The sequence below is a fragment of the Gymnoscopelus braueri genome, assembly GCF_963280865.1.
Source record: "Gymnoscopelus braueri genome assembly, chromosome: 3".
NCBI classification, from domain to species: Eukaryota; Metazoa; Chordata; class Actinopteri; order Myctophiformes; family Myctophidae; genus Gymnoscopelus; species Gymnoscopelus braueri.
The window spans coordinates 6,088,195-6,112,368 of NC_137612.1; the positions used below are offsets into that span (position 1 = coordinate 6,088,195).

The window sequence follows — 24,174 nt, forward strand, 5'->3', positions numbered from 1 at the left end:
GTAGTGCGAATGTGCGTGCAAAGTTTTACCGCAATCGGACACGTGATTTGTGGCATTCTGTTCAAAACGGACCACTCCTGATACTTTAGATGTCAATCTTAGCCAATCAGGATGGAATATGAAAAATCAAACAGATCTATCTGTCTTGACATGATAGAGATCATGCATAAGCGAATTTTGGGGGGCACTTGACCTATATTTAATAGCGTAGCGACCCAAACTAGTTGAGGAAAAGATCAAAACTAAAATGAGAAATTATAACAACAATGATTAATGTACCATAAACAATTGCGTGAACACAGGTTTAATAGCAAGTCTGAAAACGTCCTTTATACACAATACAGGTGGAACAATGAGCAGGCCTAATAGCAGTAGACTAACAGGAAGTGCAAATAGCCGACATGTCATTTGAGCTTTCTGCATTCTGCGTTGCATGGTGATGCCCTGAGCCTGACAGCCAGGGGCAGTACAGAGCCTTGGGACAACACCGCAGCCTCTCCAGTCTCCCTGACAGCTTCTGTAGAAGGACTCCAAATGCTCTTCTGAGTTCAGTGGAGGAGAAGTAGATGACAAAAGGGTCCAGGCAGGCATTGAAGGTGCTAGTAAGGAGGGCAAGCTCACGCCATGAGGGGTTGTTCCAATGTGCAAACCCCACAGCGTGAGACAGGTTGTATGGAGCGAAACAGATGATGAACTCCACCAGCGTCGCCAAAGCCAGGCCAATTGCTCTGGAGCGCTTCTTGGTGTTGATGTTGGACCTTCGGGAAAGTTTTAGGACAAAGCTGATGTAGCAGAAGCTGCATGTGAGAAATGGCACACAAAACAACACCAGGAAGATTTCCAGTCGCACAGGCAACAACACATCAAGCTGCTGTTGTGAAAACCCTTTATAACAAACCTGCTTGATCGAATCTGTTTGATCGACGGTGCGGTTGGACTGAGAACCTGCATCCATGATGTAAATTAGACTGCCATGTGTGAAAATTAGGACCACAAAGAATAAACTGGCCAGCACTGCGTACAAAGGCAGTTTACGTAGCTTGTACTTGACGGGGAAAGCTACTGCGAGGTAACGGTCAACGCTGATTGCAGTTAGAGTCAAGATGCTGTTGTAAATGGTGCCAAAGAACACAAATCGGGACAGTGGACATAGGAATCTTGGCATGTTCCACTCCATGTTGTCTACCGCCTCGTGGATTTTGAAGGGCAGGACGGAGAGGAAGAGGAGGTCAGAGATGATCAGGTTTAGGAGCAGGACGTCAATGGGCTTGGCTTTCTGTCTCACCTTCCTGAAGAAGATGCAGAAGGCAAAGACGTTGGCTGGGAAACCCATCACAAAGGTGATGTTGTAGACCGACAGCACAAGGCTTCTGCGGATGTCAGCTCTCAGTAGCATTCTGAAGAGAAGGATGGAAACAACATCAGCATTACGTTTATGTTCAAATGAAAATCAAAGGACAGTGGTGGTTGTAAGAAGTACTCAGATTTCATACTTAAATTTTCCTTATCTTCATATAATTATCATTTTCCTTATATATAATTCAGGAGTCTTCAACGATTTACAGGCCAAGGACCCCTTTGTCTATTTTTAATAGGGAAAACCCGGACTGGATATGTGGATCTGGATCCACAACTTCAAATTGTAAAATCAACAGGAAAGTTGACATTCTTATTTAAAAAACAAACAGTACTGGGCTGTGTGCTGTTTTATACTGTCAGAAGCTTTGTTTGTGTTCGTTTACAGGCTAAAAGAATGACTTAGTTTGAGAGCTGTTTCACCGTACAATGTTCAATTAGGAGCATATTTTGAATTATCAATTTCTAATCAATGGAGCATTTTCTTTTTTTTAATCATGGCAAGGTAACTACACAAGCCAAACCTGTGTCATGGTCCTTTAAATATATAGAATAGTGGGCTGGGGTTTTGTATTAATAATTAAAATCTGCAAAGTAACTAGAAACTAAAGTTTTCAAATAATTAGTAAAAGTAAAGTAAAAGTAAAAGTGCATACCGGTACCTCAAAGTTGTACTTGAGTAAATGTTCTTAGTTATTTTCCACCACACATTTCTGACATTTTATTGTTTTATTTTCTGTTATCTATCAATCCATCAATCTACTTCAAGGAAGATTTAAAAAGCCTAGCACTTAAAACGCAGCTCATTACAGAAGCAGAAGTGAGTCGTGGCTCAGTTTCATAGGTGAGACATACAGGGAGTGACCAGTGGTGGACAAAGAAAGTACTCAACCTCAGTACTTGAGTCAAAGTATAGATACTAGAAAGAAAATAGAATATACCTGTACATATAGACAAATATAGTAATAGTAATAGTCTTAGTAACATAACTGATAATAATAGCAACATCTGCAGTAATACTCATAGCATATCATATTACCTCAAGTCATTTTCTTTTTACATTTCCAAAACCTTTATCGTTAAGAATGCGCACAGAATCAAGAGTTATAGGTGAAAAGAGATGAAAATACATATTCCATACCTTATTCAGGATGGCCTTGAAGCAATAGCTGAAGTATGGCACAGAACGTTTCTCAAATGGTACCGCACCGACTGCTTTCAAGCCTGCTTTTGTTTTTTACAGGAAACCTGTGGCTCTCTGAATCCATGGACAGTTTCAAAGGAAGACACACCTTTTTAGCATTGCCTTTACCTAGGTCTTAGCCTTACTCCTTTTTTATTTCTATTTTTATTACATTTTCTTACGTTTTCTTTCAAAATTAATTGTCCTTTTTCCTTTTATTAATGTTTAAAAAAGGGTTTTGTTTTATTGTATTATCTGTGAAGCGCATTGGGTTGCTGTATGAAATGTGCTATATAAATACAATTTGATTGATTGATTGATTGATTGATTGATTGATGTGTGTGTGGGATCACTGTGGACATATACTGTATAATGGGTCAGATATTCATCAATATGAAAATGATGAATTTGTATAAATGGTAAATACATACCATACATAATATTGCAAAGGTTAGGCACATTCTGTCTCAAAATGATGCAGAAAAACTTGTTCACGCATTTGTTACTTCTAGGCTGGACTATTGCAACGCTTTATTATCAGGCTGCCCAAGTAAGTCCTTAAATAGCCTGCAGCTAGTCCAGAATGCCACTGCGCGCATACTGACAGGAACCAGAAGAAGAGATCATATCAGTCCTTCACTGGCCTCTCTGCACTGGCTCCCGGTTAAATACAGAATAGAGTTTAAGGTTCTCCTCCTCACATACAAGGCTCTCAATGGACAGGCACCAGTGTATCTCAAAGAACTCATCGAGCCTTATAAACCAGCCAGAACGCCATTGCGTCCACAGTATGAAAAAATGCTTACGGCTCCAGGAAACCCCCAAAAAGTTAGAACAGGAGGCAGAGCATTTAAGTTTCAGGCACCTCAGCTGTGGAACCTTCTCCCAGTCTCAGTCCGTGAAGCAGACACACTCTGTATATTTAAGACTAGATTAAAAACCTTTCTTTATGATAAAGCCTATAGCCGAAGTGTATAGATGTAGACAGATGCCAGGTGATTGTTGACCTACATTGTGAATTTTAATTGTATAGTGTTTCTCAGTACTCAGTCACCCTATAGTCATCCTCTCTCCCCTCCCCTCTCCCTCCCACCCCCCCCCCCCCCCCCTCTCTCCTCTCTCCTCTCTCCTCTCGTCCTCTCTCTTCTCGTCCTCCCTTTTGGTTGTGTGGGTTTGTGTCCCACTGGTGCAATTGTAGTTTACACTGTACGGATTCACGCTCTAGTAAGGCCTGCCACTAATTCTACACCCGGGGACCCGCTCCCCGGAGTTTTTTTTATCTCCCACGTCGCAGTCCCATGGACTGTCACTACGGACCCCCAGCTGCAGATCAAGAGTGTGACTGCGGACCGGGCCTCTCCATGGAGCACGACCGTGGATTCCTACTACATTACACTATACACACAGTATCTTAACATTCTTATACCATTATATACTGTATACACATTATTGTTGTACTATATTATATTATCATATACTATCTTACACTATTATACTTGCTACTATTGTTATTGTTACTACTTGTATCTCTCTCTGTCTCTCCTCTGTCTCTCACTCTCTCTCTCTTCTTTCCCCCCGACACGGTCGAGGCAGAAGGCCCCCACCCTAAAGCTTAAGGTCTGCCTGACGTTTCTTCCAGGGGGAGTTTTTCGTTGCCGCTGTCGCAAAATTGCTTGCTCAGGGTGGGACTGTCGGGTCTCTGCTCTACATGTAAAGTGTCTTGAGACAACTTGTTGTGATTTGACACTTTAATAAAATTTAATTGAATTGAATTGAAAACGTGCAAGGCACCAACCTGCTTATCAGGAGCAGTTAGGGGTTAAATGTCTTGGTCAATGACACCTTTACACTAACCAGGGGAGGCCGGGGATCGAAACCAGGAACATTACGTTTCAAGCGTCCGCTTTAGCTCCTGAGCCACCACCACACCAGTAAACAATTACAATTAGTAGCAGTATAGTCACAGTAAATTATATGGCATTGGTGCATCAACAACAACAAGAGTGGAATTACATGCAAAGGTTTCGGACTGGGAAGGTTTTCTGCATCAGCATTTGAGGTTTAATTTCGGCTATATTTCAAGACTGCTGTGTGGGGCTGTACTTTATACAACGTTGTCCATTCACAAAGCACACTACTCCCCAAGTATACATAGAGAATCCCACAATACTGTAGGTTAAATCAGAGCTGGATCCCTGAACGGGCCTGTCGGCCCAAAGCCTGACCCTGAATTTGAGAAGCTGAACCAAAAAGACACCGTCGCTACATACTGTATGTTGCTGATTAGATTAGAGAAATAAAAGTCCCATTCCACAAAACTAAAACTCACTGTATGTAAGTATTTTGTCTCATGGCGTCTGTTCTCAAGCGTTTATTTTACTGAGATACTGTCTCATCTCATTAGTTGTGGTTGAAAAATAGTTGTAGCCTGCTAAACAGGTAACACACCTGGAACATAAAAATGCTGCCAGGGCCATTTCTCGGTTAATTTACGCTATGCTGGCTTCCCTGATATGATTCGTTGGGGTATCTTCAAACTAGAGGATTCGGTAGCTAAGAGTTGACTTCCACACAATCCAAATAAGACCAGCAGAGAATAACTAAGATATCCAACAAGACACAACTCTCAAGTCGATGCTTTATTCATTCAGTGCACTGAAGTCTCCACTTTACACCAGATACCTAGACCTAGAGCAAACACCAGCTTTAATACAATACAAGAATAACGCACACTGCCTCGTGTCCAACGTGACAAAATTCCTCCTCATTCTAACAGCAGGTGAATAACAATTGGCTGACTGAACCTAATGTTAATATTGACGTGGCAGTCAGCTAATATTTCTAGCTAAGGTATTTTGTATCTCTCTGTGTCTTCTTCACACAGACATAGCCCAGATCTGTCCCTGTGGCAGTGGCCATCATCATGTGTACCGATTTGTGTGCAATTTGGATGAAAAATCATATAAGTCATATAAAAAAAAATGTTTTACATAAGTCGGCCTCCTGGTGGCGCTATAAAAGGCAGATGTGAAAAATGCAGGGCAACGGTTTTTCCTTGGCCTTTAGGAAGTGTGTATACAAAGTTTTACCCAGATCGGTCCAGTTACAATATAGGTAAAAACACGAATCGGTCTGTTAAAGTGCCACCATGAGGCTGATTTGATTTTTTTCAAGTGGCATTTCTTCCTTGGCCTAGTGGGAATGTACGTGCAAAATGTCATGGAAATTGCTCGCTGTGATTTGAGGCATTTAGTTCAAAACGGAGCACTCTTGGAAACTTTGGAAGCCAATCTTAGCCAATCAGGATGGAATATGAAAAATCTGAAAGACCAGTTTGACTAGAGATACTGTGTACCAATTTGCGTGATGTTTGGACAAAATCTGTAGGAGTACTGTCCAAAATGTGTTTTGTAAAAATCAGCCTCCGTGTGGCACTATAACAGGCCCATGTGAAAAATTTGGTGCAGAGACTCTGCTCTGGCATCCAAGGAGTGTGTGTGCACAGTTTCGCTGCCATCATGCCAACGGTGCCGGAGATTTGCTGTCCACAGACGGACAGACGGACGGACGGACGGACGGACGGACGGACGGACGGACGGACGGACGGACGGACGGACGGACGGAAAGGGTGCAAAACATAGTCTCGGCCATGCCTTTTGGCCTGGTGGAGACAATGATTCCATTTCCCATTTTGACAGTTTTACTAGCTTAATTTGTCCATACCATAATAGACCTTTTAACATTGTTTGGCCTTTTCTGCCTTTATTTGGGATATTACAGTGAAGATAGGACAGGAAACAGGGAGAGAGACATGGGAGTGACACGCAGAAAAGGCTGTCGGGCTGCTGTAGTGTGCCTAAACCACTAGGCCATCGGTGCCCCTAGACCTGGTAACTTATCAGTGGAATTGCATTATAGGGAATAGCTTGGCTCCAAATGTATTTCTTGCCAACTACTGATCCTAACAAACACTGCAAAATTAAATAAACTTGGAGCAATTTAGAATGTTTATTGTTGTGTGAAATGGTCTACTAGCCACAATGAACTTGCCGTAGCAGTAAACACAAGTGCAATCACATGAAAGCAAAGAAATGAGGCTAGTACAAAAAGATGTGTGCAAAAAATATTTTCCAAAGTCAAACACTAAATTGTCTGGTCCATTGTTTTCCATTACATTAACTGAGATTTGGCAAACTTGTATGAGAATATTTACTTCAGGTACACTAGTTGCTACAGATTAAGATGAGCTATTATCTAAAATGAATCCTCAGCAGAATTGTCTCTGTGCATAACTGCAGTCCCAGGTTTCCAGAAGGTGGCGTACCCGTTTCCTGTTGAGGTTCAGTGTGCCATAGCTTCGTTTGATTGGCTCGGCAGCAGATTTGAATGGGAAACACAAATTACAACTTTACAGAATGTGAGTTTCCTCAAATCTGCTGCCGAGCCAACCAAATGAAGCTACTGGAAAATGAACCGCAACAGGAAACGCGCATGCCGCCTTCTGGATACATGGGACTGCACAGTCATGCACAGAGCCCACAATCAGGGCAGGTATTTCATGGAGGCCCCAGCTGATTTAAAGGGATAGTTCACCCCCAAAATGACTTTTTTTCTATCTATTACACACCCCATGGAGACTTGAATTCATGGATATTTTTTTGTTTTTGACGCTTTCCTAAGACAATAATCCACCAAGGAGGAGACACAAAGAGTCAACTTTGTGTCTCCTACCGGATACATTAGCATCTTTCCGCCGGTCATCCAATTATTGGCTTAGGAATGCGGCAAAAACTAAAAGATCTTCATGAATTCAAGGCTTCTTGTGTGTAATTGATAGAAAATAAGTAATTTTTTGGATGAACTATCTCTTTAACCATTTTCACCTTTTGCAATTCACTGTTCCACGATTTTGGGCTAATGTCAAGGGAAATGCTGTGCACGTAACTAGTGGAGGGTTCAAATGCATGTTATGAACCGCTGGAAAACCAGGCTATTTATAATGACAGTTTGACACAAATCTACTACCACCACCAGCCAACCAGGAGACATCAAACTCGTCCTGATGCAGCATGCATCGGGATGAATCATTTCTGAATCCCAGAAATGAATCCCAAAACATACACTGCAAGTCCTCCTAACACCCCATCTTCAAATAATAAGACCATTGACTCTGATTAGTTGAGTTGGTTGGTTGGTCATTTTTTTATAATCTTTTCTTTAACTCTTCAGTTCAATTCATTATTTCAATTATTATTTAATGTAAATCTGCCACACACACACACACACACACACACACACACACACACACACACACACACACACACACACACACACACACACACACACACACACACACACACACACACACACACACACACACACACACACACACACACACACACACACACACACACAGCCAAGCCTCTAGTACTGGATGTTTACAGAATAACAGAGGAAGAACAGAATGTTTACTAGACTGTCTGAGATGACATACTTTGTTTTTGTAACAAGCATTAATATGGCACTGTGGAAAACGAACACCCACTACCTTGACGCTTGTTCTGACAGCTTTGTGTACATTGTTTCAATTATGTGAAAAATGGAGCATGTCTATGCTATCTCCATGTGGGACCTCGCCCCTAAAATATTGAAATTCCAGGCCTGGCAGGCAGTCATGCAAATATTTTCCTTCTTTCTTTTTGTTAATAGAAAAATATCTAGCCTACCTACAGAATATTACAGGAATAGCAGGAAATAAGTATATTACAAATGACAGGTCTAGACTATAAGAATCAAATACACTATATTTACCACATCATATTTTGGTCTTAATGGCTTTATGATTTCAAACATACCATATCCTACTATAAAATGTAGTTCCTGATTTAGCACATTTTCTGATAATATTTTGCTCAAATTAAGAGAATGAATATATATTTAACCTTTTTATACCTCGGCTATTCGATCTAAAAAAAAATGCAAATATTTTTTTAACTGAGAAAAACTGCCCACCATGACATGCCCAAATTTGCCCAAAAATAAGAATGCCAGAGTAGACTGAAAGTGGTTTGAGAGTTCTATTGTTTCCAGTTCTATGTCTGGTCGGGGAGTGCGACGTGCGCCAAGCGTGGCGTGCAGTGTTGCCATGTCCAATTATTATAAGCGACTTTGGGCTTGTCTTTCTGTAGCCCTGGTCCAGAGCGTTAGTAGCGCTCTGGAACAGGGCTAGTCTTTCTGTAAGGTCGCTTGTAAATATTGCCAGTTGTGGCATATTGGCAGTTTTTTTTGGGCTTGTTTCTTAAAGTGTAGTTGCTTATTTGGGCTTGTTTCCTAAATGTTGTTTAAACCAGTGGTTCTCAAACATTTTCATGTCAAGGACCCCCAAATTAATATATATTTGTGCCAGGGAGGGATCCCCATTCAAGATTTGTGTCGTTAAAATGTTTCTAACAAATATTCCACATTTTTCACATTTTCTTTTGAAAATAGCAGATCACAGTCGCATCGTGAGCTTGTAGATCGGCTATTTTCAATTAGCAAGGGCTCATCATGTAGCCTAGTTCATTGGTTCTCAAAGTGGGGTCCAGGGACCCCCACACCCAGGATCTGTGTGTATATAAATAGTTAATATTTATATACACAATCTTTTTAACCACTTAATCCATATTTTATACTTTGGCTTTTCAAAAATAGCAGATATACAAGCTCATAGCGCGGCACCGAGTGCCGCCCTATGAGCTTGTGGATCTGCTATTTTTGAAAAATCTTGAAAATGTGTGCAAATCTTTGAATATGTATTTTTTATCAAAGCGAGCATTTTTAACTAAAATCTATGCTTCTGGGGGTCCCTGAAATGGGGGGGGTCCGCGGTTAAATAAATATCAATTGGGGGTCCTTGGCATGAAAAAGTTTGAGAACCACACTGGCCTATAGTTGCTTCTTTTGGGCTTGTTTTCATAGACCTGGTTGCTTATTTCTCTCGCACATGAATCTGGCAACGCCGGTGGCGTGCGCCGACGTCATTGCGTCATCGCGTCAGGCTCTGAATGAAGCGTCATCCTTGTCTTGTGTAGTAGAGCGGGCGCAGCGTCGGCCTTTCTTCGCTGCTCTACCGACATCTCTCTCTGAATCCCCCTCCTCTTTATCTTCTACCTTGGAGCTTCTTAAATATCCAACAACAAGCTCTTAGAACCTCCTGGTCAAAACCGCCACCACCATGACTCTAAGCATGTCCCCAGGGCGGTGTCGTGTCCTCCTGCTCCTCCTCCTGGCCTCCTGCTCCACCACGGTGACAGCGGAGCTCCTGAACGAGGAGGTGAAGAGGACCGTGGACCTCAGCACCCATCTGGCCAAGATGACCGCGGAGCTGCTGCTGTCCAACCAGGGAGACGCGGCCGTGCAGAGCTTCACCCTGGCGGTGGAGCCCGACCTGGCGTCGCACCTGGCCTACATCGGTGCCTCGGTGAGAGACTGACTGACTGACTGACTGACTGAGGGGCCTTGAGTTGATCCGGATCCGTTGGTCATATTAATGCATGAGTATAGCATTCTATGAACCCACTGCTAGCAGGTGTTGCCAGGTCCGCTTATTGTAAGCGACTTTGGGCTTGTTTTTCCTGTACAAGTTGCTTGTAAATATTCAGTGGTGGAAAGTAACTAAGTACATTTACTTAAGTACTGTACTTAAGTACAATTTTGAGGTATTTGTACTTTACTTGAGCATTTCCAATTTCCAATACTTTAACTTCTACTCCACATCTCAGAGGCAAATATTGTACTTTTACTCCACTACATTTACTCAAAAAATGTAGTTACTAGTTACTTTTCAGATATAAATTATGATATAATTGAACATACATTAACCACTTTAACCCTATTTTGTACCTAGGCTATTTGAAAATAGCCGATCTACAAGCTCACAACGCGTCGCGATGCGACGCGTTGTGAGCTTGTAGATCTGCTATTTTCAAATATTTAGTACTTTTACTTTTGGTACTTTAAGTACATTTTGATGCCAATACTTTTGTACTTTTACTCAAGTAAATTTTTAATTCTGGACTTTTACTTGTAACAGAGTATTTTTATATTGCAGTATTGGTACTTTTACTTAAAGGGATACTTCACTCTCGGGCCGGGGACACATTTAAAAAAAATATTAAAAATAAATGAAAAAAGTTATGGAAAATTCATGGCCCCCTCACGCATTAGTAGGACACTCTAATGCGTGAGGGGGCCATGAATTTTCCATAACTTTTTTCATTTATTTTTAATATTTTTTTTAAATGTGTCCCCGGCCCTAAAGTGAAGTATCCCTTTAAGTAACGAATTTGAGTACTTTTTCCACCACTGTAAATATTGGTGGTTGCGGTGGTTTTTTTGGGCTTGTTTCTAAAGGCCAGACCGCACCAAATGCAACTATGGTTGCAATTCCTTGCAACAAAACGGTTTCAAGGCCAGTCCACACCAATGCAACTACCATTGGGGATAATGGTTGCAAAGTAGTTGCATGGAGTTCCATGTTGCATGGAGTTGCATTGGAGTGGACTGGCCTTTTTTTAAGTGTAGTTGCTTATTTGAGCTTGTTTCCTAATGTTATCATTTCAAGAACCCCCTAAATTAATATGCATTTGTTTGCGGCCCCTTGTCTGAAAATATATTGTGCCAGAGAGAGACCCCATATAAGATTTGTGTAAATGTTCCTAAAATATTCCACTTTTCCTTCTCCAAGATTAGTTTTTTTGGGAAAATCAGACAGACCTACTAGCTCACACCGCGAGCCGGTGTGGGTGCAGGATATGCTCTTCTATTTTTCAAATGGCCGATGTTTAAAAGGCACTCTTGGTCGGTTCTTTTGGGCTGTCTTGCTTTCACAAACCAGGTTGCTCATTTCTCTCGCAAAACCTGGCAACACGGTTAGCATCAACGGCTAGCGGCTCTGTGTGTGCATGACAGTGAGTGTGTGAGAGAGACAAAATGTCAAATATTGGGGCCGCGCGTTTGATTCGAATCAACCCCCCAGAAGTGTTCCGTTCAAACCAGTGATTCATTCATCATCCGAAATGCATTCGATCAGAACTTTTTAAAGTTCAGTTCTGATAAGAGAAGAATCAATGGCTTCTATCTATGCAAGCTAGAGGAGGCAATGCTAATTGTTGTGTTCCACTTGAATCTATGAAATGTTACTGTTTGTTCTGTGTTGGTGGATTTGCACCAAATGAATGAATGGATCATCACTGCTGTGAGCAGAACAGACACGGATAAAACACATTAAACCAAATTAAAATACACAATTCATTCAAAGCACCATTATGCACCAGGATGATGCTTCCTGCACGCTGTGTTGTGTCAGACAGTAGCCGACTGACACGTATGCTCTGGGCGGCTACTTCCGTGTAGTGAGAGAGGAGGGAGGCCTGCCCACTTCCACTATGAATGAAAAGATCACTATATATCTATATCAGTGCTTCTCAAACCTTGTAATGTCATGGACCCAGTGGTGGAAAAAGTACTCAAATTCTTTACTTAAGTAAAAGTACCAATACTGCAATATAAAAATACTCTGTTACAAGTAATAGTCCAGAATTAAAAATTTACTTGAGTAAAAGTACAAAAGTATTGGCATCAAAATGTACTTGAAGTACCAAAAGTAAAAGTACTAAATATTTGAAAATAGCAGATCTACAAGCTCACAACGCGTCGCGATGCGACGCGTTGTGAGCTTGTAGATCGGCTATTTTCAAATAGCCTAGGTATAAAATAAGGCTAAAGTGGTTAATGTATGTTTTATATAATATCATAATTTATATCTCAAAAGTAACTAGTAACTAAAGTTTTAAATAATTGTAGTGGAGTAAAAGTACAATATTTGCCATTGAGATGTAGTGGAGTAAAAGTATTGGAAATTGGAAATACTCAAGTAAAGTACAAATACCTAAAAAAATATACTCAAGTACAGTACTTAAGTAAATGTACTTAGTTACTTTCCACCACTGACTATATCTATATCAGTGCTTCTCAAACTTTGTCATGTCATGGACCCCTAAATTAATGTGTATTTGGCCGCGGACCCCTATCTGAAAATATTTAGAAAAATATTCAGACATTTTCAAAGAATGTCAAGATGCTTTGAAAATAGCTGATAATACATAGGGCCATGGGGGGTAAAGGATGCTAACAGGATAAACCATAGAAAGCACTATGGCTTGTTTCCATTGGGGTCCTGTGTATTCAGATATGCATTATTAGGCCACAGACCCCCTCCCATAACGCTGAGTGTGTTCAAAATGGAAGTTATGGAACCTAATCGATTCCATACAGGTCCATTTGGTTCCATTTGTACACTCTCAGCGTAATACCACCGTATTAAATACTTTTTTAAATGCTGTATAGTGTAGACAGAATAGCTAGATGGATGGATTGATTGATTGATTACTTTATTTAGAGAAAAAGCACATGGAAGTACAGTTTACAATACAAGGTCAGCTAAAAATGGATCTGTTTTTATTACAAAATGCATTCTTCTATGGATTTGCATGCACTGGCTGCGCCTCTGCATCTTCCATGCTGACTTGACTATGTCTTGTAAATGGGAATAAAATGGATAACTATAGCTCCTATAGACGAATCCACAGAGGGCTCCCCCGGCGCAATCATAACCTTGGTGTCAGAATGCACACCGCAGCAGGAGTCTTGACACCGCAGCGCTCTGTGGATTTGTCTATGGAAGTGCTTTAATATGTCATGCTAAAACAACTGTGCTTCCCCAGGTGAAGGGTGATGAAGAAGAGGATGGCACTCTGGAGCTCAAGCAGACGACAATTCATGGACAAAGGTAAGAAATGAATCATGTTTTCTGTGTGTGTGTGTGGGGCTTCGGAGGGAAAGCAAACACCAAACTAATGGAAATGTGCCAGAGGCAAACGTATGTAAACAATATCCAGGAACCTCTTGCTATTTACTTAGGAATAGTACTTTGATTTACTAAAGCAATAAGCCCCAAGAAGCCGTGGTTAACATGGATTGGACATTGTTAGGCGTGAGTGCCTACAACCCGGTTCTAAAATTACTGTAAAGCCTGTTCTTTTGGGGCTTTTATAGAACGGTTATCAAATATAGAATGAAAATCATAGGCATGACCCCAATTGAAATATTGAAATATTTTTTTATTAACATGTCACTACAAGACTAATTTCTACAAGAAAGTAGTTCCTAATTGCCTCGACGAACAACTAAGTTCTAATGCTAACTTATAATCTTATCTTATGCGATATCCGCCTTATTTGAGAAGTGAGCTTACCCTGCCATCCTAACTAAGAAAATTCGAATTCAGAACGCTAATACATAGAACGGTAACCGGGAACGCTCGCCCCAAAACACACACGCCCCCATTCTTATCGCAGACCGCTCGCCCCCAGCGGTCTGGTATTCTTGTATTTATTTTACTGAGATTAAGGTTAGGAATAAGGTTAGGTTTAGACATAGTTTACTGCGGTTAAGGCTAGGAATAAGGTTAGGTTTAGGCATAGTTTTACTGAGGTTACGTTTAGGAATACCTGGTGGCGACCGTTCCGAGGTCGCCGGATTAGACCCGGGGGCGAGCGTTCTTGTATTCCATAGAACGATATGATGAAAATGGTAAACTTGCCCTTGCCGCAGTGATACTGATACATGTGGTCCAAGTCTGTTTCATAAAGTTAATTTTACTCTTGAGAGTGTAAAACTGCATTTTATATTCCCAGAGTTCAATTACCACTGATTTTACCGTGCAGCGTTAAAGGAAAGCTCCAATGAAGAAGTGCTCTCACCTATCCTTACCTGTAGTAAAGCATTGTTTCTTCCTTTGTCTTGCAGTGGGGTGTTTTACAAGGTGCTGTTGCCCTCCAGTCTGGCGGGAGGCTCTAAGCTGAGAGTGAAAGTGGAGATGGTGTACAGCCACGTCCTGAGGCCCTTCCCCACACACATCACCCAGGCCGAGCGTCAGCTGGTGGTCTTCCAGGGCAACCACTACTTCTACTCCCCCTACCCCACCCGGAGCCAGACCACCCGCGTCCGCCTGGCCTCCAAGACCGTGGAGACTTACACCAAACTGGGCAACCCCAGCAAGAGCGACGAGAGCCTCGAGTACGGACCCTTCCGTGACATCGCTCCATTCAGTGAGGTACAGTTCCGCTGACCTGGATTGACAAGTATTATGTCATCAACAAATGGTGACTGTATTGTTCCCATGAGCAAGAACACGTTCGGACAGTCTGCCTTCTCAGTAAAGGGGGTAAACCTTTGGAACTCTTTGCCTACGGTTCTTAAACTAGAGACGGATGGTAATGTGTTTAACAGAGTACTAAAATTATGGTTGAAATCAAATCAACTGTGCTCACATGTATAGTTACAGTACTGACTATACATGTTACTATGGTTGTTATGGTTTCTATTTTCTATTTTTTTAGAAAAGCCTCCTGTGGACAGGTGTTGAAAACTAGCACTCGTGCTACATACGCTTTAAACAATGCATCTGGTTCGTCCAATGTGATTGTGATTTATTTATTTGTGATTTCCAAATAAATAAACAAACTTAAATAAACATGTCCAAACAAAGGCAGTTAACCAATTAAGTCCTATATATACTTACGACGAATGGCGAAAATAGCCGATCTACAAGTTCTCAGCGGGTCTCAATGTGACGCGTTGTGAACTGCTATTTTCACTATTTTTCTGAACGTTTTTGCCTATGATATGACCGAAATGGGGGCACCAGGTTGAAAGTAGTTAAACTGAACTATGTTGACTTATAGTCTGTACCTTTCACTTTCTCTTTAGGATTTGATGAAGATCCATTATGAAAACAACACACCTTTCCTCACCATCAGCAGTATCACACGCACCATCGAGGTGTCTCACTGGGGCAACATCGCCGTGGAGGAGACCATTGACCTGAGGCACACAGGAGCCTACCTGAAGGGACCGTTCTCACGCTATGACTACCAGAGGCAGTCTGACAGCGGCATCTCATCTGTCAAATCCTTAAAGGTGGGTTGGATTTTCCCCCACGGGAGCATCGAATCCGACACGTCTTCGATGGCAGTTGTAAACGAGTTGAGCCAATGTGTGAAAATGTTACCGCAATGCTGTGTCTAACGGCTGATTTACACCAGACTTTTCAAAGCGCGTGTATACGTGGAATTTGCTGCGTGCGTACAGTGCGTTTGGAAAGATGCAATTAATATCAATGATACCGGCTACACCAGGCGCGCGGTAAGTAACGCGAGCCCCGCATACGCAGGCTTTGAAATAGGACTGCATCTAAAAGTGCATGGGTGCGTATATGTGCGTGTGTGCGTGTCTGGGGTAGATCGGCCGTTAAGGTAGAGGACTACATGTTAGCTTCATTGTGCCGGCCTTGTGTTGCAAAGGATTTTGCATAGGACACGCAATTTGTTTAACAGCCGAGTTTGTTAAACAAAAACAAAGAAGATGACATTTATCCGGACAAACAGTAGGCTACATTAGGCTACGGAGCCACTGCAACATGTGGAATCGCATCATTCAATAGATCACCAGTCTTGGTGTAACACATGGACCTGTACATAGTCTGTGCTTGTTGAAAAAACTAACCGACGCTGTGGCTCCGGAGGTAGAGCAGGTCGTCCAATGATCCGTGTGTTGGCGGTTCGAATCCCGGCTCCTCCTGTCCACATGTCGAAGTGTCCTTGGGGAAGACGCTGAACCCTATGTTGCCTCCAATGAGTCGTCGGCGCTAGCTTGCCACCATTGGTGTGTGAATGTGGGAAGTGAGGAAGCTGGCGTCGGCTGTTCACCTCCCAATGTATGAATGAACGAATGAACCATTGTAAAGCGCTTTGAGTACTTAGAAAAGCGCTATTAAAATGCAATTCATTATTATGAATAATAGATAATAATTGCTGGTGTAACTATTTAATGAAAGATGATTGATTGTGTCTTCTTTCTACTCCCCCTCCTGGACAGACTATCCTCCCTGCTTCCGCCCAAGACGTGTACTACCGGGATGAGATCGGGAACATCTCCACGTCACACCTGCAGGTTCTGGAGGATTCTGTGGAGGTAGAGGTCAGGCCCCGCTTCCCTCTGTTCGGCGGCTGGAAGACCCACTACATCATCGGCTACAACCTGCCAAGTTATGAGTACCTCTACATGCTGGGTGAGTTGGGTCAGTCACTGGTTATCATCATGTCATAACGAGGAAGAATTCCCTCCGGGGAATAATGGAGCCACTAAGCTAAAGCTTGGAATGATTAATATCCCAAGGGAGATAGCGCCCTCTAGCGTCAGTGACGTCAGGACTTCGGTTCTCTATGATGATGCAGATTGTGTTCATTAATATTGTTAACGCGGCATGGCAGTCATGTGAAGTACGCCTCTAAACATCTTGTTTCTTACAGCATCTGTATAGTTATCGCAGCTTTTTGCTATGTTTATTGCACATAATGATATCACCTAAATCCATACATCGTGCAGCCCTAGCTCTGACCAGCACTGCTGCTAACATAGCCAGCGTGAGTTTGTAGAGAAGCAATTTGAAAACTCTGTACTATTGCAACATTGGTCGCAAATAAAGGCTCTTCCACACATTGTTGGTCACAATTGCAATGATTGTCATGTGAAAAGTTTAGCCAAAATCTTCTTCCTTTTAATACAGTCTCTCTGTTTTCTTCCCACCAGCATTAAGCCAGTTTAAGTCAAGTAATTTACGTTATATAACAATGATAACGAGTTTTATTTTTTGAAGTCTGTCCGCTATAAGTAAATTTTTATGGCTGGTTTTATGGTAGTTTGGATTAAAACAAAAGCCAAGAGGCTGTATTAATATACTTTGGCTACTCTTTAAATACAATGTGTTTGTGACCTACGCAGCCTGAGATCTTGGGGAAATGCCTTTATTCTCAGTCATTAATTAATGGATTTGAATCACAAAATGTATTTTCTTGTGAGTGATACTTGTTTAATATTGCATCCTTTTTTTTGGCTGAAAGGTGATCAATATGCACTGAAGATGAGGTTGGTTGACCATGTGTATGATGACCAGGTCATTGATTCCCTCACAGTCAAACTCATCCTGCCCGAGGGCGCCAGGTAATGTCTCCAATATTTATGTCAGTAAATTGATGCACAATTCTGCTGTGCTTTTCTTGCATGTTGATCAGTGTTGAATTGATTTCGTCGACTAAAACTAGGACGAAAAAATGTCGACTACCTTTTTTCACTGACGAAAACTAAATAAAAACTAAGCTATGATGACTAAAATTAATTTAGACTAAATATATGTCAACAGATAAAAACTAGACTAAAATGTTAGTGAGGGACTAGTGGAGAAGAGATCCAGTAGAAGACAAAAAGACAAGTAATTTTATGCTTTGTTGCACTCGGGTGTTGCGCTCTGAAAATGGCAGATCTACAAGCTCACAACGCGTCGCACTGCGACGCGTTGTGAGCTTGTAGATCAGCTATTTTCAGCATGCAACCAAGTATAAAATCAGCCATTACGAGGCACCGCCAAAGTACATTTTAGTCGACTAAATCAACTGTAGATTTAGTCTACTAAAATCTTATATTTAGTCGACTAAAACTAGACAAACTTTTTCAGATGACTAAAATATGACAAAAAATAAACGGAATTTTATTCAAAAGACTATGACTGAATTTGTCCCAATTTCCATCTTTATTGTTTCAGAAACATCCATGTGGACACGCCGTACCCAATCGACCGTATGCCAGACCAGCTGCACTACACGTACCTGGACACGTTTGGCAGGCCAGTGTTGGTCGCCACCAAGACCAATCTGGTAGAACAGCACATCCAGGACGTCGTGGTAAGCTGACTGGGAATGAAAGGGAATTGAATTGAGGAGGAAAGTACATTTTATATTATAGGGTTATGATGAGCTGTGTTTTTTACCAGGGTGGAATTGGTCATTGTCACTTTGAAAATGAACAGCAACAGTTAAAGTTACGATGCATGGACAAAGGCCAAGCCGTCTAGAACACTGTTTCTCAACCTCGGTTTCATAGATAAACATTGTCAAAACGGCAGATCTACAAGCTCACAATGTCTCGCAACGTTCTTTCTTATATTATAATAATATAAGAAAGAGGCACAATGTTTGCCTCTTTCTTATATTATTTAGTTTTTATGGCGTTAACACACCAGGGGCGAGACGAAGTAACAATGCTAAAATATACTGGTGATTATTTCACATCAAACTATTCATATTATAGGTGATGCCTCATTCATTCAGGTTTATGCCTTTATTCGCAATGAAAAACATACCTCATTCTCAATAAAAATTGCATCATTTTATCGCCGCGTAATATTTGCGTTCTGTGTGGATGTATTCATGAGAAAAAATAGATACTAAAATTCATATTGCTAAAGAACTTTGTAAAGCTCCTTACCTTTCTTTAGCAATATGAATTTTACTTCTGAAAAACTGTGCACCATTAAAAAGAAAAACTAAACGTGTTTCTTTCCCTCCTTTCTTTGTGCTCCATGTAAACCAGGTCCATTATACCTTCAATAAGATCCTGATGTTGCAGGAGCCTCTTCTGGTCGTAGGGGCCTTCTACATCCTCTTCTTCACCGTCATTATCTACGTCCGCCTGGACTTCGCTATCACAAAGGTACGTCAGTGTCTCATGTCATTCTCTGCATGTGACCGACTGACGGTGTCAACGAGTTCTTGTTGTCCTTTGTCTTCTTTGTCTTGTCCTTTGTGTTTTCTCTTTCTGCGGAAAATACAGAAAATAGCCATTCTTCAAGCTCACAACTCGTGACTCGTTGTGAACTTTTCCCTTCCTTTCCTTAAAGGGATACTTCACTTTCACATAAAATAAACATTAAAAAAAAATATAAAAAAAAAATGAAAGAAGTTATGGCAAAATAAAGGCCCCCTCACACATTAGTAGGACACTCTAATGCGTGAGGGGGCCGTGATCTTTCCATTACTTTTTTCCTTTATTTTTAATATATTTTTTAAATGTTTATTTTATGTGAAAGTGAAGTATCCCTTTAATGTTCACAGAACGTTCCGAGGCCTTTCTCTCGGCACTCGCCTTCCTTACAGACATACAGTATTTTAAAGTATGAAATGTATATACTGTATATCGTCTAGTGGAAACCTCATATGTCCAAAACAAATTTTTCAGGATTCAAATTGGCAAAAGTAGCAGATCTACAAGCTCAAAACGCGTTGCTTCGCGCCATGTTCCGAGCTTGGGTTTCTGCTACCTTTTGTGTGACGCTGTGGTGATGCTGTAGTTAGTATGATCAATTAGGGCAATTAATTTACAAAAAAAACACAAAGTTAGAATATTGAGATGAAGATGTTTCTGCCCTGACAGCAACGATATATACTTCCATCCGTCTCTGGTTTAGGACCCGGCGGCTGAGGTGCGTATGAAGGTGGCGTCCATCACGGAGCAGGTGCTGACCCTGGTCAACAAGCGTCTGGGACTGTACCGCCACATGGACGAGGTGGTGAACCGCTACAAGCAGTCGCGGGACACGGGCGCGCTCAACAGCGGCCGCAAGACGCTGGAGGCCGACCACCGCACCCTCACCAACGACATCAGCTCCCTGCAGGCCCGCCTCAAGGCCGAGGGGTCCGACTTGGCCGAAAAGGTGTTTGGCTTCTTCTCTATTCCACCTTTCATTCAATATTGTGCCTAGTTCTTTTGCACTTCAGAAAATAATATTGTAATGTACTGTAACTTAATACTTGTAATTTCATACTGTATAAAACATAATTTTTACAGTATATGTACCAGCATATCGGATGTCTGTGTCTGTTTTTAACCCATTAAGACCTGAGAAGATTCTAGAAATGTCTTCTAAATCCTAAAAAAAAAATGGAAAAAAGAAACCAAATTTTTTTTTTCCTCGATTTTTCAAAAATAGCAGATCTACAAGTTCATAGCGCGGCACTCGGTGCCGCGCTATGAGCTTGTATATCTGCTATTTTTGAATAGCCTAAAGAAATCTAAAGTGACACAGATGCGTTCCAGGTATCAATGGGTTAAGGCCAAGGACCCCTTAGCTGAGAGAGAGGAAAAACAGGGACTCCCACTACCTATTCAAATTGTGTGTATATATATATATATATAGTGGATTAATTTGACAGCACTATCATAGGTGCTGCGTAAATTAAATGTTTTTGTTCACAAATTCTCTTATTGTTAATATTTTGGATTCATGTTTATCTATTTTAGACATTAAAAAAAAGCACCAAAAAAATGCTAGCCCTTCTGTAGTAACAATGAGGACCCCTTAGGGGTCCCGGACCCCCAGTTGAAGACCCATGCAGTATATTATATATAACATTTCGCAAGTAACTTCCCCAAAACTCAAGCTCCCTGCTCTCTCTCTCCTGTGTGCCCACCAGGTGGGGGAGGTGCAGAAATGCGACGGCCAGGTGAAGGAGCTGGTGTGTCGCTCCTGTCAGGAGGCGGAGCGGCTCGTGGCGGGCAAGATCAAGAAGGAGGCGTACATCGAGAGTGAAAAAACCCTCGCCGGCAAGAGACAGGAGCTGGTGACGCGCATCGACAGCCTCTTGGATGCCCTCTAAACAACCATCTTGCACAACACACGTCTTAGAAAACAAAAAATACGCGAGCATACAATACATGCGCATACACGTGATACCGTAACTAAATATTATCTTCAGCTGACCTTCATGTGTATGGAATTTTAAATCTTATACCACCCCACACATACACAAGTTGAATTATTATTTTTCTCCTTTCCATCTTCGGGGACTCCAGTCACAAAGAACAGACTGCTTATGCAAAAGGTAGATAATCCGGTGCAGATCCAAAGCGCCGTGCCCTGCCTGCCTTTGTGCATGAGACATGGGGGTCATTACGGAGCTCAACTTTCCACCATGGCTATATCATAACGCGCGGCAGTTGTTTTATGAGTGTGTTCGGCTGTATTTGTTTAACCCGTTCAATCCGTGAATGCATCTGTGTCACTTAAGATTTCTTTGGCTATTCAAAAATAGCGCTATGAGTTTGTAGATCTGCTATTTTTGAAAAATCGTGAAAATGTGTGCAAATCTTTGAATATACATTCTACAGAACAGTTTTTTTTAACTAACTTATGTTGGTATATCAGTGGTGCTCCAACTTTTCCATGTCAATGATGTGATATGTATTTGGCCGCGGACCCCTATCTCAAAATGTGTTCGGAGTTGAAAATGTTCGCTTTAAAACGTATATATTAAGATTTGCAGAAATTTTCAAGATTTTTCAAAAATAGCAGATCTACAAGCTCATGAGCTTGTATAGCTGCTATTTTTGAATAGCCAAAGAAATCTAAAATGACACACGGATGCATTCCTGGTCTTAATGGGTCAAACGCACTTAAGAGTTGACAGAGCGTTTTCATGATTTCCTTTTTTTTATTTTATTTTGTGATTGCGGAAGGTTTAATTGTTTTGTAGGAAAATTACTGAGCTGGGGTTGTCTCATGTCTGTGCTGGCTTTATGTTCTACTGGTTCTGGAGGCTGAGATGTCCTCAAGGGCACATATGTATGATGGGCCGCTGTTAACAAAATCCATTTTTGCCATCATCATCATTGCACTTAACAATTTTATTATTGCCAGTTGCCCCTGACTGAAGCGTATATATTTGGAACGTTAAAGCTCTGATACTGTCAAGCCCAAATCGATTGTCTTTCATTTTTCTGATTTATTTGTTTCTGTTTTCTGTTCCTTTTGTCATTTTTTTCCAAGCTTTTTATATGATCTTTTGCGGTTTTGTAAGTGGTGCATTTCCTCCATGAGATTACTGAATACCTGAGATTAGGTGATATTTTGGGGGGGTACGGGGGGGAAGACATGGGGCAGCAGAGCACTAATAATGTTATGAGTTCGACAGTTGGACAATGAAACGGGAAACTACCAAATTTGAAATAAAAAAAAAGTAAAAACAGACCCTTCGGTTCCCCATGTTGATTGTGATTAGCAACTACTGTTATGGTTACAGCAAGGAATTTATTTTGAAAGGAAGCGACGCCGACGTCATTTTCTCTATCCTGCAATTCCAGCCGGCAGATTGGTCGCACTGGGTGGCAGACAGACTCACACCGGAAGTTCAGTGAAATAACATTGGAGCCTATGAGAGCCGGCTGGACAGCTTGTGAACAAACACTATTTCTGAACGATTGAGACCTTTATATAAATTACTCGGCCCAGGAAGATAAAAGAACACATCTCAAACATTGTTTTCTGCTGTGCTGCTTTTAGATGTGTACACTGTATGATTTTATAGAGGTATCTAAAGGGCACAGAGTATGTTTCTGAACGGCCAAAGTATCGCGAGACTGTCCCCCATTTCCTGTCTGGGGACCAAATCTCGCGATACCTCCGAGACAGAAAGGACACCTGCCGCTGTTTAGATGCCTCAATAAAAGTATGTACTGTGCACATCGAAAATGAAGTGTTTAGAAAACAACCTGTGATATGTCTTCTTTTATATTCCTGAACCGATTATATGACAAAGGTCACAATCATTCAGAAATAATGTTTGTTCATGAGCTGGTCCAGCTGGCTCCATCCACTGCAATGTATTTAATCGAACTTCCGGTGCGAGGTTTGCCACCCATGTGTGTCATGGCGCATCCCATAGTTATAATATATCTAGAGCAGGGGTCTTCAACAGGGGGTCCGGGACCCCTAGGGGGTCCTCAGAGTTAACCACTTGAACCCTAGCATCCCTTTTCTGAGGAGAACTTAAGCCAAAAATAGCAGATCTACAAGCGCTGCGAGGCGTTGTGAGCTTGTAGATCTGCTATTTTTTGGCAAAGAGGTATAGGTGTAGAGGGAAAAAAGAGCAGACCAAGTAAACAGAAAAAGTTTAATCTGAAACACAATTTTATACAATATAGAGGGGGGTCCCTGCTTCATCTCTCTCTCAGCTAGGGGGTCCTTGGGCTGAAAACGTTGAAGACCCCTGATCTAGAGTGCAGACTGCACGACTCTTCCTTTCAAAACCTTCCTTGGGTTACAGAAGGAAGTAATGGCCTTCTCTCATCAAAGGAGGGCGCACTTGCGCCAAGGACCATTTTTACCTTATAGGGCTTGTATTTTTGTCTACTGTCTGTCTACAGTACAGCAGTGTTAGAAAAATAAACCAGCTATATGTATAAAAGCGACACCTCATTTGGACATTTCCAAAATAGAATTGTTGCCATATTTCCACCATTACCTCAGGCCCCCCCTCAACACTTAACACTACATTTCCAGGGACTTTCCAGCGCATTGTTGCTCCTAGACTGCGCTGCAGGCCTCGGTGAAGTCAGACTCCACCTAGCAACGTCTCAACAATCAGCAGAGCGGCCGTCCAACAATCGGGAGTCCAACCGCAAAACAGGAGACGGCACGAGGGTCAGTCTGAGGTCGCCGCTTTCCCTCCACGAGGTCACCGGGGGTCACGGCAGGTCATTTCCTGTTCCATAATAACGGGCCCCCCCTTTCCCAGTCGGCCATTGATAACGTTAGCATATTGTATGCACTCTGTACAATAATCATTCTGTAAATGCAACAACGGGGAGGAAAGCGGAGACAATGTCTGTTAACACTGATGCTCGGTTCTGGTGAAAGCCCC

The 24,174-nt window shown here is 41.7% G+C and overlaps 2 protein-coding genes across 2 annotated transcripts; one reads left to right on the forward strand and one right to left on the reverse strand.

Annotated features, from left to right (window-relative positions):
• Positions 1-376: 376 nt before the first annotated feature.
• Positions 377-1,396, reverse strand: LOC308082984 (free fatty acid receptor 2-like; the record flags this gene model as incomplete). The annotated part of the gene is made up of 1 exon (XM_080425063.1): positions 377-1,396. One exon carries the CDS (start codon positions 1,394-1,396, stop codon positions 377-379), a length of 1,020 nt encoding a protein of 339 aa, XP_080281189.1.
• An 8,204-nt stretch (positions 1,397-9,600) lies between these two features.
• On the forward strand, positions 9,601-22,502 carry rpn1 (ribophorin I). Its single transcript, XM_080425131.1, has 10 exons — positions 9,601-10,001; positions 13,306-13,370; positions 14,390-14,696; positions 15,353-15,562; positions 16,520-16,712; positions 17,545-17,644; positions 18,243-18,381; positions 19,070-19,189; positions 19,944-20,189; positions 20,950-22,502. The coding sequence occupies exons 1-10, from the start codon at positions 9,756-9,758 to the stop codon at positions 21,130-21,132; spliced, it is 1,809 nt and encodes a 602-aa protein (XP_080281257.1). The 5' UTR covers positions 9,601-9,755; the 3' UTR covers positions 21,133-22,502.
• The last annotated feature ends 1,672 nt before the right edge of the window (positions 22,503-24,174 follow it).

Bases quoted from the DNA above. Each gene is read 5' to 3' on its own strand.
- rpn1 (XM_080425131.1), top strand. From the start codon at position 9,756: ATGACTCTAAGCATGTCCCCAGGGCGGTGTCGTGTCCTCCTGCTCCTC. The intron at 17,645-18,242 runs GTAATGTCTCCA...TTATTGTTTCAG, and splicing joins ATCCTGCCCGAGGGCGCCAG to AAACATCCATGTGGACACGC. The intron at 20,190-20,949 runs GTGTTTGGCTTC...TGTGCCCACCAG, and splicing joins GGTCCGACTTGGCCGAAAAG to GTGGGGGAGGTGCAGAAATG.